Genomic DNA, 20,735 nt, shown 5'->3' with positions numbered 1-20,735 from the left:
GTTTTATGTTTTTAAATCAGTAGGGAGTAAACATTGAGTATTTTAGTTAGAAAAGTCGTACAAGAGTTCGCTCTAGACAAGAGTGAATCTTTTCTCAGCAATGAAACAGTAATGGTATCTGGTTTGTATTGATCGCAGACTAGGCGTACAAGAATGGAATAGGAGAACAGATACCCTAGGCGAGCAATACCCTTCTTAGTGACTGTACAAGAGGATGTTAGACTACTACTTTGATGTATGGCTTGCTCTCTTATAATTCCTCTACTTCTCTTCATCCTTGTTTTTTACTTGTTGCTTTCCTTTTCATTGCTGTCAGTATCCTAAGAAGAAAGCAGAATGTCTCCCTTCTGCAATCTCTTGACAACAAGAAGTACACTCTCAACTCAACTGCTTTTACCAACTGGGCCCTTCCTTAACCTTCTACATAGTGCTGTACAGAAACTGCACATCTTAAAGTGGTACTAACTACTTCATTTCCTAAACCATTATCACTTATACTGGTACTCAATGCTTCTCTTGTTGATTCATATTTTTTTCTTACAGTCTTATTTCACACATTCCCATATTACAGGTATGCATCACGATAATCCCATGAGATCATGAACAATTTTCTATATTTAATTTTTATCAAAAATATACGAATTTAGGGTTCCCTGAACTCGTAAAAAATGCTTTTCAGATCATTTTCTGGGTATTGGTATGAACAAAATATTAAAAAAAAATAATTTTTTTTTGCAGGACATTAAAACTTGGTATTTCGATTGTTCTCACCAAAACGACTAGACTGCATCGTAGCGGTCGAAATCTTAACTAGAGCCACTTTACTGAACAAACTGTTCAACTTTTTTAAAAAGTTTTTCTCAAAAACTGGCTCCATAGAATAGAAAACGGGAACATACCTATGCCCTAAGGCACCGCAGCCACAAGAGGCTTATTGTGCCCAAACTGGCTTCAAAGAATCCCTTTAATCTTTTTATACTAATTGAACTAATTGCCGTCTGTCACAGATTGAGTAATTTTTTTTTTTTTTGGCGTTTATTTTTGCTACAATCAGCGCTTTGGCTACAGTGATAACAGAACTATGAATTACAGAGGTTTACGAGTGGAGAAGTTACCCAGTGGTAACACTCCAAAATATTAGGCTATTAGTCGCTCTCTTCACTTGAGAGTAGATCATGAGAACACTGTCTCTTAAAGCGTCTTGTCCGGGTTATCAGGAAGAGTTCTAGAAGAAAGATTTTGTGAGCTAGAGGATTTATATGAGATTACAGGTTAAAATGAAGTTTTCTGTATCGTGTTTTAGCAACTTGTGCGTTAAAAGTAATGTTAACGTCAGTGTGTATAGTCAGGTTGGAGACATAAAATGGGTCGTTTACAATAGTTAGAAGTATTTTAGATTGAAGAGATTGAATCCTTTGGAGATTGGAGCGTTTGGTTGAACCCCACAGCTCTATTCCATACGCCCAGATGGGTTTTAAAATAGAAGTATAAATCAGTCTTTTGTTGTCCAGAGAGAGTTTTGATCTATCGTATAAGAGTCTTTTAAGTAGTCGATAGCTTCTGTTCAGTTCTGTTCTTTTAAGTCTAGTGTCGAGGTTCAAAGAAAGTCTTCGGTCTAAGTAAAGCCCAAGGTAGCGTCGCAACGTTTACTACTGGTAGAGGTGTTAGGTTAGATGACTATAGATTGAGTGAAATAAGGTTGTAATATTTTGGAAATTTCGAATTATTTGGAATGGGTGTGGTTAATGTTTTGAATGGAAGTGATTGGCCCATCTTTGGCACTGTTTTGTAAAAATTTATACAATTATTTATAAACATCTAAAATGTTAATTAAGAAAATTAAATTTAAAGAATAACAAAATAGATATTAATAGCAATATTAAATATGGAAACTAATAAGTTTTTAAATTCAGTTTGTTTATTTTTGTTAAGATTATTTGGCAACATTATTCTTTTAGTCGATTTCTATATTAATACTATAGATTACTATAGATCTCTTTATTAGTTTATAGAGGATTTATAGTTATAATACTTAGTTCTGATTGTTCAATCTCTAGATAATGGAATCACAGGGATTTTGTTTATTTAATTAATAATTTTGTATTATTTCTTAACGCGACTCCGACGGTGGTCATTTTCTTGTTTATTTGTAAATAAATATATAATATTCAAGGTATTATTATTCAATAAAGACTATACTACAACTAATTGAACTCAGGCAGAACTAATCATTTTTATTTTAACTAATCAGATTAAGTTTAATTTTGGTTTGAATCTTAAGGTGCCATTTCGAAGTAACATCATTGATTTTCTGTAAAGAAACCTTATACTTATTGCTATAATTTCGAGTTTAACGCAAATCAACGTCACTACTTAACTAAACAATTTTTTTTCTTACTTAAGACCCTTCAAGGTTACCTTCGAAGTTGCTATGTACATTATACACGCTTAGAACTATATTTGAATAATTATTCTATGAGAATTCGTTTAGGGTAATTCTGGTAAAGGCTTTACTTTAAAGTTTCAACAGTTAACTTGTTACTACAAACTGTATAACGTTAGCAATAGTTAAAATATATTTTGTCAACAATTCCAAGGCTTTGCAATACCTGGCTATTCCTTATTCTAGGAATTTCCATCCATAGTCATGAATTCGAAAAAGCCTCAAGTTCCGTCTTAAATGACAACATGTCCTTCTTCTTCCTTTCATTACCAAATTTTGGTGGAAGACTTCTCCTTCTTGCATTGTGGACAACATGCAGCAGCCTTGAACGTCGTGAATAATGTTTGCAGTTTCACACAGGAATTTGTAGGTTTTGCAATCCGGGATTGATCTTCAAATTCAAGGAAAATCCCTGCTTGTGCACATATTTTTGATTCTCAAAAAATTCTTCCTTATCGAACGATTCTTCCAAGTCAAATAAAACACTAAATTTCTTTCTCTACAAAATACTTTCTAAGCGCCGCAAGGAAGTATTTTAGGTCCCCTTGTAGCAAATACTCCTTACAAAATCCAATCTTCCACAATCATCTCTTACAATGACATTGCTTTCTTTTCTTCTGATCAGATTCTCAAACCATCATATTCAAAAGACAGAAAGCCACCTCACTGAACTTGCAACAATGCTGAAGTATAATATTATAATTAATATACAAAGATTAATATTATAACATTTGGATCCCGGTTGCTGACACCGACAAATAGCCGTTATTAACACAGATCCTAGCATCATTCTATATTCTAAATAATTACAGTTAATTCATACTTTAGCTAGATCATAGTAATAACACAAAGTGAACCCAGAGGAATATATTCAGCGAAAATCCCCCTGAAATAGTAAAAAGTTACCACTGTAAAATCAAGAAATTTACATAGCTCATGAGATAATATTTATTTTATTTTGAAAGTGGAGCAAGTCCATTTTTTGTTATTTCAAACTGTTTAAGGTTTTGCGGTTCAATAAATTTAAAAATATTGGTAAATATTAATAGACATATTTTATGTATTTTGTGGTGTTAGATAATGTAAGTTTATACTCCAATAGTGTTTATAGTGCTGGCTAAGAAAAATAAAGGTTTTATTATAACTAAATGGACTTGCCTCACTTTCAAAATTAATGAATTATTGTAATCGTTGATTTAAATGGATAATATTTCAGTCGTATCAGTCTTTTTTTAACAATAAAAACAAAATACTAATCAATAGTATTAAGCAATAGTTCAACTATTCTTCTTCTTTTTTTGAATCATTTTGGTCCGAATTGCCTTCGTATTCAGATTCTGATTCTCATTCTGATGGGTCTTATTTCTACAAACATAATAGAATTACTTGCAAATGAGGATTTTATTGAAATGGCGTTATTACCCAGAAAAGTATTTTTATTTTATATTTGTTACCTACCAAATTCACTTTCAGATGCATCAGAGTTACAATTACCGTTGTAATCGGTTTCAGTCATTTTTTCTTTTTATAAAATAAACCACAATCCGTTATTAATTTTCAAATAATGAAACTTTTTTCGTACACCGAGCACAAAACAGCACAACTTACTTGATAACCGATAATATAAGTCGAATGTTAAACAATTTACAGTTTTTCAGAGCCAATAGTACTAAGATTTCCCGATGTTGGTGTTATTATCGAAACGCAAAATTAAGATGTACTTATTATTATTAAATAATAATAAATTTTATGAAATATTGTACAATCACCGATTACCAATATCAAAGATAGATAGATAAGACATGATGTTAAACCATCACATTTGCTTCACCATACAGCAACCGGAGTTAAATTTTGCTGTACGGTTAAATAATTTCAACCTAAGATGGACTTGCACCATTTTCAAATTAAACGTATTTACAATATTGTTAAGAGCTAAAACTTCAATCTCCCAAATATTAGGATTCTGTATTTTTTTTGGACTCGTAAATTGTTTACAGATAAAAAGATCACACTAAGTTTTATCTATAATTACCATTATCTTCATTTTTTTCAAAAATGGACTTGCCCCACTTTCAAAATAAACGGCTCATATGTCCGACTCGAACGAAAGCTAAAGGTTAACTCTTTTTTTGGGTTTTATATATCATATATTTAATATTAATATTTTCTTTATTGTATTAAAAAAAAAAGAATAAGTGTAATTATTATCTAATTCATTAATTAAAAGTAAAATTAGGAGTAAATATTTTCAGTTTGTACTAAGAGGTAAACTTAATATAGTTAATATAGTGTATATGAATTTTAGTTTGTATTTTGTAATTTTGTAAATAAAAACACCATCTATCTACAATTACACACAATGTGTTAGTGCAGAGGTCGGCAACCCGCATGCGGCTCTTCAGCCTGTCCAAAATGAATTTTATATTTCAATTTTAATGAAACAAATTCAATTTCAATTAAATTAAAGATATTTTTTCAAAAAGAATTTTAAATGAGATTTGGTTTGAACTTGAATAGAATTATATTAAAATACAGTACGTAATATATAGGGCTGCCGCCATTTTCATTCAAATACAGGTTTAGTTATTATTTATTTGTCTATTTACTTTGCAATATGTGAAAATAAATATATAAAATATTTAAATGTTATTGAATATCATAAAATAATGATTTGTGAATGCAAACGATCTACAGAGTTTGTTTACACTATCATCCTTGAGGCTCTTGGTAAGATTTATTAAAATTATTTAAGAAGAAATGGATCTCTACTTAAAATAGGTTGCCGACCCCTGTGTTAGTGAATTTAAACTTAGTTATGAAATAATAAAAATCTTAGCGCATTAAACTATTTGTGAATTGCTTCGTCCTTGTTTAACAGAACATTTAATGCATAACATTTGTATGCTTGATATGTACAATGTTTTGATATGCACTTATCTTTAGTAAGAACTTGAATTCAAAAATTCATGTGCGGTACCGACCATGTGCCTTGGACTGTACCTAGACAAAAGTCTAACTTGGAACCCTCATACGAGACTTAAACGGGCTGAATTACACAAACGATACAAACTCCTTGCTAGACTACTGGACAAACGCTCAAAACTAACACTACAGAACAAGCGTCGACTGTACACTTCCCTTCTTGCTCCAATATGGACTTACGGACTTGAACTTTACGGGACAGCTAAACGATCTAACATCAACAGATTACAAACACTCCAATCTAAAATACTCCGCCGCATTGTAAACGCTCCCTTTTATGTCAGTAACCACTCCATACACACAGACCTCAACATTCCATTTATACCAGAACTTGCCAAAACCCGCTACAACACATTCCACTAAAAACTATCATTTCACCCTAATCCTTTAGCTGCAAACCTATTCTCAACCACACTTCCCTCCAACCCCCGAAGACGGCTGAGGCGCCGTTGGCCCCGTGACCAACTGGTAGACTAATGATGGTCATCACTGGATGATCATCATTCATGATTGCCACGCCATTTTTATTGTACGCACAGCATATTTACTTATTGTACTGTACGAGTGCAGGTGTAAATTTCAAATAAAAGATAAAAAAAAAAAATAAAATAAAAAATAAATAAAAAATAAAAAAATCAAATCTTTTTACTTTTTCTAATTAATTCTTGTAAATTTCGCTTATTTCCACAACTTTCCTTTCACACAGTTAATTTGAAAAGTCTTTTCCATCAATATCCCCTGATAATTGGTCATCTGATAGCTTACAAATAAACTCAACATAACCAGTGCGTGTTTTATAACATTTTAATAATACGCATTTAAAAATAGAAAGTAAAAACTCAAGAAACAAAGTAAAAAAACAAAAATCACCTAAACAAAGTCAATGTTAAGTACAGAATAACAAAACTTGCAGTTTAACAATATTTTCAAAATTTAATTAACGGAGTTTTGTCAGTTTATAATTGAATAACTTGCGCTGTTTTATACCAAAATACAACAGTTTTAATGAGATTAGTTTCAGCCTAGATTGTTTAAAAAGGATCGCTGAAAAATTAAATACAGTTTGTTGAAATTTCAAAGCAATAAATTTACATAACATTAGATTAGTTATCTAAACAATGGTGTAACAGTAACATAGTTGTTCAAGTTTTAAAACACACACTTTATGCTAACCGCCTCTGGAAGCGAAATTCACTTAGTTAGTATTTAGCTAGAAAACTAACTAGAACGAAGGTTTTTACACAAATCTATTTCAAGAAATTATTTATTAAATTTAACTAGTTATGTAGCCATTGTAATGCAAGTTTCAGGCGATAAAATATTTTAAGGAGAAAAAAGAAAAATACTTGAATACGTCTTGTAAAGTACAGATGTAAAGTAATGGGTTGTTGCCGCAATAAGCAGGCAGAGAGCGAACCACACGGTGTGCGGATCGTATCTTCACAGGATCAACAACAATGAGGAGGAGAATTTCAAACATATAATAATGATATGTCCACGTTATGTACTAGAAAGGATACAACTTATACAGGTATTTAGATGCACCATTTCGCTACGAAGACATAATATTCTCCACCAACAACTATGTGCTCAAGTCTATATCAGAGCTAGCAATGAAATATGAATGTATTTAAAAGTTATAGCTGATTAAGATGAATGCAAGAAAATGATTAGAGAAGGATTACGTGATTTTAATTTCGGTTAAGCTATAAGGCTGGCAGGAATATAGAGTACTAATCCATCCATTAGTTATAGTATATGTAAATAGTTGTATATAGTAGAGGGATGAATGTTTGAAGCGAATGTATTTATAAGTAAGTCATCCACATGGAGAGTGAGTGATATTCTAGTGTTAAGCACCTAGACGATGCTGGCTGTATGGCGAAAGCCAATGCCCCCCCCCAAAAAAAAGTAACCGAGAGCTACCAATTCATAAGTACCCAGGGATCCAAGGCACCCCTCCAAAACCTAAGCTCTAAAAGGAGCCTAGATCCTCTAGTGACAAATTAGTGGACATTCTTTCCTTTATAATTTATAAAGTAGAAATTGACGTTGATTTGTACGATAATTTTTGTGCCAAGATATATTTGCTGATAACTATTTCTGTTGCATTTTTCTGCAGCTACCTCAATGCTCAGAAGATTTAAGGTGAATATATGATCCTGATTGCTTTTGGCTGAGCAGAAACTATATTGCTAGCCTTTCGAATGGTGTGGTTGCTCTTTTCTTAGTAAAAGGGTTTCCAATCATTCGCGTAAACTGCTAAATGGAATCCATTTAATTCAAAAGAATGTTTTTATAGTGGTCAAAAGAGGATGGGGAAAAGTAACGAAGCAGAAGAGATTAAAGACAGCTTAAGACTTGTTTTGGGGACAGCTCACGAGGAGCAGTTGGGGTAAACTCGCTGTATTTACATTCATTGAAATTTACAACTGCAATAGTTGTTGCAACAAGTAAATGTGGTTGCATGATAAGGCAATATCAGGATTATTTGAGTAGAGAAGGCACCTAGAAGTGTCACTCCATTATCGTAGTCATTTATTATACTGCTCTCACGATAAGAATAGAGCTGCTGTAGAGGAATGAAATTTGAGAAAACGAGTTTACGCAAGACGAAAGGGATTTTGAGATCATTATGGATAGTGAGGTTAGATACATAGAACGGAGCGTTAAGAAGTTTTCGAAGTATTTTTGACTGTAATGCCTGGAGGCGTAGTGAGTTGGAACGCTTAGTCGATGCCGTATGACCAAATAGGTCGCAGTAACAGCAGGTATAAGCGTCTTCTGTTATTTAGGTTGAGTTTAGATCGTTTGTCAAGTAGTCTGGCGAGAAGTTTTGTAGCATTGGTTAGTTTCTTGTCTTGTAAGTCTAGTATGGGGGATTCCATGTCAAACCGTTTGTCTAGGAGCAGTCTATACTGCTCTTACATTGAGAGTAGAGGCCATCTTCTCTTCAATCTCCTTAGAGGATTACCTGGTAATGTGGAAGAAGATAGGTGTTCTATTAGAGGGTTAGGATGAGCTGCTGTAGAGGAATGAAATTTGAGGGAAACGAGTGTTAGCAAGAACCTATAATGAAAGGGATTTTGAGGTCATAATGGATGATGAGGTTGCAAATATAGAATGGAACGTTAAATAGTTTTCTTAGTATTTTTGACTGTAAAGTCTGGATGCGTAGAGAGTTGGAACGCTTAGTCGACCCCCATACTTCGATGCCGAAAGACCAAATAGGTCGCAGTAACAGTAAATATAAGAGTATTTTGTTATGTAGGCTGAGTTTAGATTGTTTGTCAAGTAGTCTGGCGAGAAGTTTTGTAGCGGTGGTTAGTTTCTTGTCTTTTCAGTCTAAGATGAGGGATTCCATGTCAACCGTTTGCTTCTAGGTGCAGTTCAAGGTAGCGTACTTTGTCCACAGTTGGTATAGGTGTTTGGTTCAAGATGACGGGAGGTAGGATTTTTCGTCTAAGAGTAAATACTATATATTTTGATTTGGTAACAGTTTTGATTCTCCAATTGATAAGCCAGTCCTGTAAGTGGTTGATGTGTGTTTGTAGAGCCCTCGCAGCGATAAGAGAAGACAGGATGGTAATTGGATGTTTGCTGTATATAAAGAAGAGGACTTAGGATGCTGCCCTGGGGAACTCACCAACTCTTGGCTAGATAGTATTGTTTAAACTGTAAAATATTGGTAAGAATTTAAAATTATTTAAATGTTTGAAAAGAATTTGTTAGACACAGCTTTAAGAAGAGTCTGTAAGCGGCAAGTCGAACAAGATGAGAACTTCTGTTTTTAACGATGGCGCTCGGTTCTTTTATTACTTTAGAAGTTGCAGCGCCATAATTAATTAATTTATTTATATGAACATTTCTTTCTAATTGTGTAATCAGAAGTACTAAGTCTTGAGTGAAGATAAAGTTGTATAAATCTTATTTAGTGGCAGTTTTCAAATGAGGCGCTATACAACTTGCCTTTGACTTGGTAATTCTTTTTCTTTTTTTTAAAATTTAATCGATTTATTTAAAGAAGTAAAAAGGACTGTTGGTGAATAAAATTAAAATAAATAGGAAAGTGTTAGCGGGAAATGAGTGAATAGCCGGTAGAAGAGACCTGGAAGAGCAGAAACATTGGCGACAAGGAAGGCATGGAGAACTGTGTTAGGTTAGCGTGGAGTCGTCAATCACTGTTAGGTCATTAGTATTTATTGTGGGCGGCCGTGAGAATACTGTGTTAGGAGGAGCTGCGCGGAAGTTAGCTACCGACGGCGGCAGCAGGGCACAAAACCAGACAGGCCGCCCCCAGTCGATCAATACCTTCGTCTTGCCTTCACTTCTCATCCGAGCACAGCCGTCCTCGGAACGCTCTCCTACCGCCGCGTCTAGCTCTCCTCTTCTTTGCCTTCTTTTTTTTTTTTTTCTTAATACCTCTTCTTCCTGAGCGACCGCGTCTTACCGGAGGGAATCCTTTCAAATCTGACATTCAATTTCCTTATTAGGAACGAGTCCCCTTTTGCCAACCTCTTCCCTCAAACCCAAGTTGCACTACTTGCTATTGCTTCTTTTTTTTTTTTTGCTGGGTGCTTCAAAACTCCAGTAATAACAACTCCTCCTTCATGTAATAAAAGGAAGTGCGTAATATAAAAATGGAACCTTCAACTTCCATAGAAATTCCCCGCTTACTTAGATTTTCTAATTCTTTGTCTTCTTCTACTTTACAACAATTTATATTTGTAAAACTGAAATATGCTTAATATGTATCTACTTTCGTTTTAATGTTTCCCTAATTAAGGAATCGTATTCCAGGTCATCTGAACCAACTAACCATCCAAATCAGTTCAATTGTAAGCGCAGAATTTGGCCAGAAAAAAGTACTATCTCAAACTTTCAAATTTATTTGTTTTAAAGAAAAATCCCTATTCAGAAGAGTTTAGTTATACTTACTTATATTAGAGAAAATAAATCTGTGGCTTGGTGCAAGAAGTGCCAAAGTCAGATTTTGGTAAAAATGAGTAAAAAATCTGTTTTTATATATTAACCATCCAAATTTTTGTTGCAAGGAGAGCCGAAGTCAATTTCAAAGTAGTAACTGAGTCACTAAAACGTACTAGTGCCAATGTAAAAATTTAGCATCAATATTTCCCCCCTCCAGGTAAACCAAAGAGAACGTACACTGGTAATCATTTTTTTGACATTGGCACTTCTTGCACCAAACCACAGAAATAAATAAATAAAAGGAATACCTTTTACAAAACTATTAAATTAATAAATGATGTTTACAAAATATTGTTATAATACAAAATAATATTTCTCATTAAAACAAAATAAAATCATGATGATCTACAATAGATTTTGCAGACGGAACAATAAAATGGGCATTTCCTAGAAGATATCTACGTGATTTAGCGTTTTCTTGATTTATTTCCACCTTTGTAATAATTAATAACATTGCCATAATTAATATTGATATAAATAACTTCGTTCTGGTATAGATTATTGTCTTTCTTGGATTCAATTAAATATAATACACTTTGGCTTCTTAATTGGCGAAACGGTGACCAACATTACAACTACATACATTTATGCTAAGAACAAATTTAATCTTTTATAAAAACAAAACCAAATTTCTCATTTGTAAGGAACTTCTGACAAAATAAAATAAATCATTTCATTTATTTATATTGGACAAATCTAATAGAGTTTGAACTTTAATATCATCATCTAAAATGTTATATATGCACTTATTCAAGTATTTATCTCTATATACGTTTGCATCCTTAAACAATTTAATAACCTCTTTTTCAGGAATGCTGCAAATAGGACAATTAGCGGATATATCCTTAAAAACTGTTTCTGAAACTCAATTATTATCTCATAAAATACTCATTAAAACAAATATCTGACAAGAGCACACATGATTTTGGAAGTTTAAACATATAGACTTTTTTAAACTCCTAATTTTTAAAATATATTTAATAATTACTGATATTACAATAGGCGCCACGGTAGCCGAGCGGTTAAGAGGCGAGACCTGTGAAGCTAATCTGTATTGTGGTATTGCGTTAGATTCCCGGTCTTTAGGCCTTGGATTTTATTTAATGGTTAATATGAGAAATTTACAGTAAAGTATGTTTGCTAGTCGCCGCCGTCCATGACACCTAATTGGTAGTTGGACGTAAAGCCCCGCCTGAAAAAATAGGCAATTACTTTACTATTACACTAGAGTGTAAATGTTCGCAGGAGGTTTACAGATAATCGTAGTGAGTATTTTCGAAAAATTTCAGAATAATTAAAGAAACCTATTCAGAAAATTGGTACTATCAATACTGATACACCAATTACTGATCACATGATTCTCCCCACTCCAAGGGAAGAGGCTATGTACAGAGTTCTTGTAAGTGGATTCTCCTGCTACCTGTCGGTCACTGACAAAACTACGCTCTTTTTGCACTCCTTGCAGCCTTAAATGCGATTCCGCCAAGCCTATCCCATTTATCTTCCTCTGAATCACATCTCAATTAGTTTTGAGTTAAGATCTTCGTTCTTTTTAAGCGTCTAGGATTCCATATAGCTTAAGCGAGTAGCTTAAATCGCTTTAATGAAACAAAAACCTTCGACAACTCCTTTAAATATCTCAAATCCTACTTATTCCTGTAAGAAACTGTTATTACTTAGATTTGAAGCTACCAAATATTTAAAATGAGATATCAACTTCAGTGTGCTTTCAAATATTTGCTATTTTTGATGGACAGGGGTAGCTTTTTACCAAGGCTCTTTACTTTGTGCTGATCCTACTTCATTTTAAACGATTTCCTGAACTTGAAGAATTTCACAGCAGAAAATTTAGTGATGGATTTTCAAAATCAGTGCTTTAATAATTTGAGAAATATCAAATAAAAATCAAACCTAAGACGACCATAACAGCCAGCCCTACATCTCACAGAAATTCTTTCATCCAGTAATAAAACCGTCACGATAAAAAACCCAATGACAAATTAACCATGGTAGTATTCCATAAAGTAGAAGTTATAAAAACAATGTGAAAAGAGCACTTAATATATTCTGAGAAGAGATATTTTTCAAGTAAAAAAAATGTACATATATGAATATGGTTTATGTACCATTCAGCACAAAATGAAAGGACTATCAATAAAAGGTTAAAGGGCAAAGGTCACTGAATGTTCAAATTCCCTGCGATCAAGCATGACAATGTTTGCATAAATTATGTAGCCTAGGAAAGCCATTGTTGGTCCTAGTAGACATCTCAGAGATACCACATTCTATTGTTATTTTTTTTATATACTTTTATAGAAAGAATGATCCATTGTTTGTAACAAAGATATTTGCATATTTATTTTTTATGCCTCAATGTAATTCTTTTCATAATGCAGGGGAAATTAAAACAAGAGGAAATAATAATAATAAAAAAATTAGTAGGGTTAAATTTTTCCCTGATCTTTGACTTGAAAACAGAATTTTTTGAAAGAAATAACACACCAGATGATAAAATGATAAATAAATAAAAATAAGAAATATAAAATATACTACGTCATAATCACAGTTTGTCACCCAAACCACATTTCAACAATAGTTAGTTCCTGTTTCAACCTGTTGGGTTATTGAGTTGGCTGAATGCCCATTTCGTTCGAATGCTATATCATATTATTTTTTTATTTTTAGTTGTTATTTATTTCATTTTCTTTCTGTTTACAACTCTTGCAGCACCTAGCACAATTCAATACTTCAATGTCAACATAAAATAATTAAATATCTGATTAAAAAGTTGTATCTGAGTAAAAAGAAGAAGGTAATAGATTTACCGAAACTTTGGTATGAAGTAACCAGAATTTGTTTTTGAATTTATGACCTCACCTCAATGTTCCTAAAAATCATCAATCAACAATGATCGAAAGTAAAAAACCATCATTATGATTATTATGATAAAGAAAATCGTATAACTCCAAAAAACAAAAATCGAAAGTGGTAGATAAGATTGGCAGAATTTATGCTAAAGTATATTGTCGGAATTAATAGTTGAACCTAAACGAAATATCAAATTTGAAAATTCTGTAATCTTTCATTTCTGAGTTGTTTTCTTAAAATTAATCATTTAGACTAAACTCTTCTTTCAAAATTTTGTACCGAATATAATACGATAAAGTGAAAAGCAAACTTTTATGCAGAATAATTTCATTAAAAACTTCGAAAATTTGAGTAGGAAAATGTCGTTTCAGTGTTTCAGACTCGATTTGGGAATGTTGTGTCAGTGTTTCAGACTCTATTTGAGAATGTTGTGTCAGTGTTTCAGACTCGATTTGAGAATGTTGTGTCAGTGTTTCAGACTCGATCTGAGAATGATGTGCTAATGTTTCGACTACACAGATTCTCCTGAGTTCTCTTTATAAAAATTTGAATGACTTTGTCACATTTTAAACAATACTAATTAAAAATTATTTTACGCATACAAGTATGAAATGCCTTTTTAACATATAATATAAATTTGAAAATGTAAACAAATTTGCCACCATCTCAAGTAATATAATACTGTGGGTAAACACAAAGTTCAGGGAATCTTGATAAAATTGCGCAAGGGTAGGTTATAGTTAAATGGATAAAGTGGGAAGGTTAAGTATATGTTTACAGTTTGGATTCACTAAAGACAGTTTAGTGTCAGCAATATTCCCTTATTCTCTCGCATTTCACACAGATTTTAAACCTGGATTGTAATTTAGATAAGGTAATTTGTTTCACTGAAGTAAAGTTCTATGAAATAGTATTACAAATATTAGCATTTTCGTAGGTGTTAGAATTTGCGCTTATATTACCTCAACTCCTTTAGGATTAATATTACAAGATTAGGAAAATTTCACTCTGCCATTGTTACATTAGATTAGATATTGTAATTTAATACTATTAATTTAAAGATTTAATCAAAGAATCATGTAATTTATATTGAAGAGGTACGTGAAGCATTCTTACTTAAATATGTTGAAAATGAGACTGATGTTCTTTGAAATTGATTAAATGATATTTTTTCTTTTGTACATTTTAACATATTTTTTTTTCTCATTATATGAAAAATATACAGGGTGTTCATTTTAAGACGGCTCAAATGCATTTCATGCTTAAATGGTTTATCTGAACAAAAAATGGTAGAAGAAAGATTTGTTGCCCGTCATCTCTAGTTTCAGAATGTGTGACTTGATTTTAGATTCCTGCCCGCTTACGCGGCAGACGCGCATCCAAAAGTAAGGGTTTGCAGTTGACCCCCATTTCCATATACACAGTTTTAAATTGTACAAAAAGTTATGAAAGAAACCGGAAACCGCAATTCGATATCTTCAAAATTAAAGGTGCTAGGCCATTTCAAAATCTGATATTTACTAATCATATTTCAATTTTTTAACTTGTTATCAAAGAGAAAGAATAGCACGCGATAGGTCATTTTTATGTACTTTTTCATCCCCTTTCTACTGAAAATATTGCCAAGGCAGTAAAGCTTGTATTTTTCTTAATATCGGGAAATAAGTAGTTTTCCGAGTGATTTTCTAAGCAATAATCAAATGTTAAGAGCTTTAGATGTTCTCAAGCATACACAAAATGGCTAAAAAATAATTTTACATCTGTTACAAACAAGAAGGTTTAATAATTATTTGGTAATTTTGGGAGAGTTGCGTTGAATTACCAAAAACAATTGGAAACCTCCTGCCACATATTTAAGTGATCAATATTTTTATGTAAAGGATCAAACTTATTCCTTAATTTATCAAATAATGCACTTTACGCAGCTTTGTGCAGCTTATACTGTGCCTTCAAAGGTGTCTCCTCAGATACAGAGAGCAGTTGATAACCTCCTGGCTAACCTGGCTTGCGAGCCAGTGGAGGAATGCGCTTAAAATTAACCGGATCTCATTCATTTTCCGCGTTTTAAAAGAAAATGCTTATCAAACAAGTGTATGATAAGCTAATCAATGGTTCCCTTGGTGAATTGGCAAAGCTACTTATCTCTGTAAAACTGAATTAGTAATAGATTTTAATAATTAAATATTTTTTTGTTTATTAACAATAAAAGTTCACCAGTGTAGAAATTAATCTTATGAATCATCTGAAACTTTTTATTCTTGTCGTTTAAGTGTTTCAGACTGGATTTGAGAATGTTGTGTCAGTGTCTCAGACTGGATTTGAGAATGTTGTGTCAGTGTTTCAGACTGGATTTGAGAATGTTGTGTCAGTGTTTCAGACTGGATTTGAGAATGTTGTGTCAGTGTTTTAATAATTTTTAATTTAATAGAAAATTAACACATAACTATTTGAATAATTTAAACTAACCTTCAGTGGGTGTCTGTGATATTGTTGAGTCGTGCGAAGGCTCATCTTGTGCAACGACTTTGGCGTCTTCGACAAGAATACAGCTGGACGGGTCCATGGTGGAACGCATGGAACTTACCGCTGAAACAAAAAAAATGGGTTTGAAATAAAAATAAAATATTTTGTTTAAAAAATAGGATTAATTATGTTTTTCATTGATTTGATCAAGTATGCTTTTTATTTTATCCCCCACTGATCGGGGTATTGTACACCTGTAAAATAGATTTTAAGCAATTCCACAATAATCTTTTGTTTTTCCTCATTCTAAACAAATAAATATCCCTGGATTTTTATACTCAGATTCCTGCATTTAATCCTTCTTTTTATTTGAACCACTCATCCGTAAACTTTTGTCCAGTGATCAGGCCGTATGAAAACAAAAATCATTGTTTCCACTATTCTATCCGAAATCCTTCGATACTTATGGACCACTTATTCCAGATATGTTCCACTATAAGTTTTACCACTTTGCCTTAATACTTTACAGGTCGCTTCTTCTGTGTGTTTATATATTTATTGTAGAACAATAACTACCTGAAACAAGGTTTCAGGACACCATTGTTGATAAAAAAATATGTGATAAGAACCATCATCCAGTGATATACAAGGAATACTTATATAATCCATTTATATTTATTTCACGCCTAATCATACATATTACTTTGGTCTCCCTATATTAAAATAAGAGTAGGACAAGTGTCCTAACTGAAAATATGAATTTAGGGCCTCAAAACAAGAAAAAATTTTCCTATGAAGGTATGCCCGTTAACGTTTTGTTTATGAGATATTCACGTCTAAAGATTTCCATTTTATGAATTATTATTGGGTAGGTTATCATAAAAAAAATTAATAGTGCCTTCCAACAACTTTATTAGTAGAAAATAATGACAAAAGTAAATAAATAAATAATAAAGAAAATGTAGGGGAGGGATTAGCTATGTGGTTAGCGTACTCGATTCCCACGCGGAGGTCCCGGGTTCGAATCCAGCTGCTAACCCTTAGATTTTCTCTTCCTAGGAGCTTCTTACAGCTCACTGTCCGGTGATGGACACAGTGTTCAGCAGCAATAGCCGAACGGCACTGGATTGCTGTTATTGATTCAATTACTCTTCTTCTTAAAGAGTGAAGATCATTGACCAGCATTTCATAGACTTTTCCTTTAATGGCACCCCAAGTAAAAAAAAAAAAAAATCCATTGGTGTTAGATCTGAAGAGAAAGCAGGCTAAGTTGCCGGTCCTCTACGGTCAAACCATCGATTGCGATAATGTTGATTTAGCCACTTTCTTGGACCTCTGCCGCAATGTGCTGGACAACCATCTAATTGAAACCATGAGTTCCTTCTGAGTTTAGGCGGAACAACTTCAATCAAAATCTAGTAATTATTACAAAGAAACTGCAGAAATGTGTCTGCTTTAAGACTAGGTGGTAAGAAATGTGGACCAATTAAAATATTGTCTAATATCACTGAAACTCACGTTGAAATTGGTGCTCACGAATTGCATGAGGATTTTCGAGCATCCAGAGATGATAATTTTTTTGGTTGAACATTTCTTGTGAGTGTAGCTTCATTCGTCCAGAGAATATGACGCGAAAATTGAGGCTTAAAATCAACTTGATTTAAATACCAATCGTAAAAATTTCTTTGACAAAATTCTTGAGGTAATAAATGTCGTACCCGTTGATAATGCTGTAGGTTACGTCCATCTCGTAGAGAGTTCTCCTTACTGTTGTTGGCGTAATATGTTATTCAACTGCAGCTCTTCGTACACTGGCGGACGGATTATCATCAAAATATTGTAATATTCTCGCACTCCTTTCATTTCATTAAGGGGCAAGAGCTCCATCAGCATGTGGTATTAAAGCAAACGTGCCAGTTATTCTAAGACGTTGAAATGAAAGTGTTTGAATTTATTGACCGCACCTCAATATTCCTCTAAAATTATTACTGCTGATGTTTGTACTTACAAAAATTGGTAGACATTTTTTTTTAGGGCTTGGGATGGACTTGATCTTTAATTATTAATAATAATTTCAATACATTCAAGTTATCTTTTTTGTAAATTATTTTGGAAAATGCGAAGAACATGAGATCAATGTTTCCTCGTAGCCTTTTTTTTTTTTTAATTAAATGGAAACCCTTTTTCATTCAAACTAAACCTTTTTTTAATCAAATTAACACTTTATTCAATCAAATAGAACTTCACTTCAAACAAATTAAACCTTTTTTTCCAATCAAATTAAAACATTATCAATTTACATTGATGTTATAAATATTTACAATTAATTAAAATGCAGAAAAACAATGCTCATTATTAGGTTTCAATTTCATGAAATTGAGATAAATGTTATCATTTTCTTCATCATTGTAGATATTTGTTTCCTTTACTGGCTAAATTATTAGAACAGTATGGTTTTTGCCAAGTTATAGTTTTTACCTTTACATTTAAAGAACTGTTTCTATATTTAACAGTTTTAATGGAGGATTTTTTTGACGTTAATTATGAACGCTTTCAAATTCCACGAATGTACAGTAAAAGCTCTATATTCGCGGGGTATATGTTCCATAAATATGCCGCGAATACAGAAACCGTGAATACGGAATGGTAATTTATATGGGATTATAGGGGATACGTTCCTAGGTGACAAAATAAAAAAAAACTAATATATAAAAAAATCAATTTAATTGAAGTTTTTGAACATTTTGATTAATTATCTTAAGGCTTAGGCAATGGTTTGAAGAATTTTGTAATTTCCTCTTGCTTGGCAGTTTTTAAAAGCTTTTGTTTGCAGTCAAAGTTTGAACTTGCCACTACAACTACCATCAGGTTCTTTAAAATGAGCGTAAAGATACTTTGCCTTCACCCGGACCATTGGACCACTCAGGGGCACCCTTTTTTTGGATGCGGTCTTCGATCCATAATGACAACGCCACTTCCATTTTTTTCTATTGCTGGATCACGAACAATTGCTTTCATTCTGTGCGTTTACATTCTCAAAAACACCGATCGCGGCGAAGGCGGCTTATGTCAAAGTCCTCGGCGATATCATTTAACAACATACTTTAGGCAAAGTTGTAATAAGATCTATTTTACTTTTTTTATTAGTCCATTTGACGGCATTTACAAAGGATATTGGGTTGCATACCTATTGGAATCCTTTTATTATCGTAGTGTACTTCCGCGAATATCCGCGAATATAGGAATTGGGTCGCATTTTTTTAATCCGCGAATAGTGGAAACGCGAATGAAGGAAGCGCGAATAAGGAGCTTTTACTGTATTTGAAAAAATAAAATATTTTATAAATTACTGTTCCATTATTTTTGGTGATTTAGGACTAGATCAACTTCTAGGCTCAGTCCATGAGCAGACAAGACAGAGGATGACACACCAACCCTTTAATGATGTAAAATATAATATTGACAATTAGCCCTGAAGACTAGTCTAACTAGTCCCTAGGACGAAAGCTCGGCATAATAAAAAAAATATCATGACTGAAACTGGCAGTTATTTTTTCATCCTATGTTCTGGATTCCCACGCGAAGTTTCCAGGTTCGAATCCAGCTGTCAGCTCTTACGATTTTTCTCGTTTCCAGGAGCTTATTACAACTTACTGTGTTGAACCTCAGATGAAGGCGCACGCTAATTCTTTTTCTTAAAGAGATTCAATATGAAATGCAAAATTGGTGGCGCGGAATATACCACTTCCCTAAATAAATTATGTGCTTTCCGTACAAATTCTAAGATGCAAGTAAACTCTATTACGTGAATACAGGTAACACGAAGTCGTATAAATGTACGGCATACTTGATCTTTCCCAGAACATATAATGCCACCATATTTGTTGCCAATATTTACAAGGCCTAATTGTTTATATATTTTCTATTTAAATCTATACGATAATTTTATTTAAATCAAGAGTGACAGACAAATTTCCAAATTTCTTTATTGAATTTTTGCAGAAGACCTTTTCATCTTTTGCTTTATTACCACTCAGAAGACGCAGAAGAATCTAATGAAAAGGACATTTTCACTTCACTTAAAAAACATTATACATTTGCATAACCATAATCAAGAAATAATAGTAAATGAAGTTTCAAAAAATAAGATGCACTTTAAAGTAAAAACAAGAGAAAAGAAATAGGAAAATATCGCCTGCAGTTTTAAATAAAACATCACAAGTTACAATTTAAAATACTCTTTAAATGAAATCCAATTCAAAACAAATCTCTTAGTATTCATTGTTTAATGGTTTACGGCCCCTTCCTTCCATAAAAAGAATATTTTAATACTTTGAAGCAAGAAATAAGAAGAATGAAAAAGAAAAATAAACCAATTCCTGGAGCGATATTTATTTGGCCGTTTGATGTACTCTTAGATAAAGAAGGCTGTGGCCAACACTAATGATGAACGTGAAAGAGATACAAGAAAGGACAAAAAAATATCCTTTGGTTTTCTTCTATCTGGTTTAAAGTAAGACTATTTTATTCTGCAGCTGTAAGTTTTTTAAAGAAATCTTTTAATATATAAAGGAGCTGACATTTTTTATTTCTTTAGTGAAACAGTTTTTTTTTAATTTGTATTAGATAAAAAGATTAAGCAAAAGTAGATTTTATGAAGTTAAAAATATTATTTTGGCGTCCAGAAGATTAAGTATAAAAGCAAGCTTCCCTTTAATTTTAAAATCAAAAGAACAGCTTTATCATATTCATAGTTATTATAATTAAAAGATACATCTCTTATTTCTTTTCGTTATTCTGAGTGAAGAGGAGGAATTGCAAAAGCAGCACTACAAAAATGGCAGACAGATTACACTAATGGTAATGAAGGGAGATTCTATAAAACTATGGCAGATCAGTTACCTAGACACCCATGGTTTAAGGGGAACTGTCACTAATAAATGGGTTGTTGCGACAATAAGCAGGCTGAGAGCGAACCACGCTGTGT

At 32.7% G+C, this 20,735-nt stretch overlaps 1 protein-coding gene across 4 annotated transcripts in view; it reads right to left on the bottom strand.

The window, feature by feature from the left end:
* Ten-a (Teneurin-a transmembrane protein) overlaps window positions 1–20,735 on the bottom strand; it is a 1,628,256-nt gene that overhangs the window by 98,353 nt on the left and 1,509,168 nt on the right. For all 4 annotated transcript variants that reach the window (XM_074139868.1, XM_074139867.1, XM_074139869.1 and 1 more), the window contains one exon: window positions 15,752–15,871. In XM_074139868.1, the coding sequence (XP_073995969.1) occupies window positions 15,752–15,871 (120 nt within the window). The remainder of the gene's footprint in view (window positions 1–15,751; window positions 15,872–20,735) is intronic.

The sequence above is a fragment of the Rhodnius prolixus genome, unplaced genomic scaffold, assembly GCF_049639745.1.
Source record: "Rhodnius prolixus isolate KJV_2025 unplaced genomic scaffold, Rpr scaffold_6, whole genome shotgun sequence".
In the NCBI taxonomy this organism is placed as follows: domain Eukaryota; kingdom Metazoa; phylum Arthropoda; class Insecta; order Hemiptera; family Reduviidae; genus Rhodnius; species Rhodnius prolixus.
The sequence above is the reverse complement of the archived record's forward strand: the minus strand, read 5'-3'. Positions and strand labels throughout refer to the sequence as shown.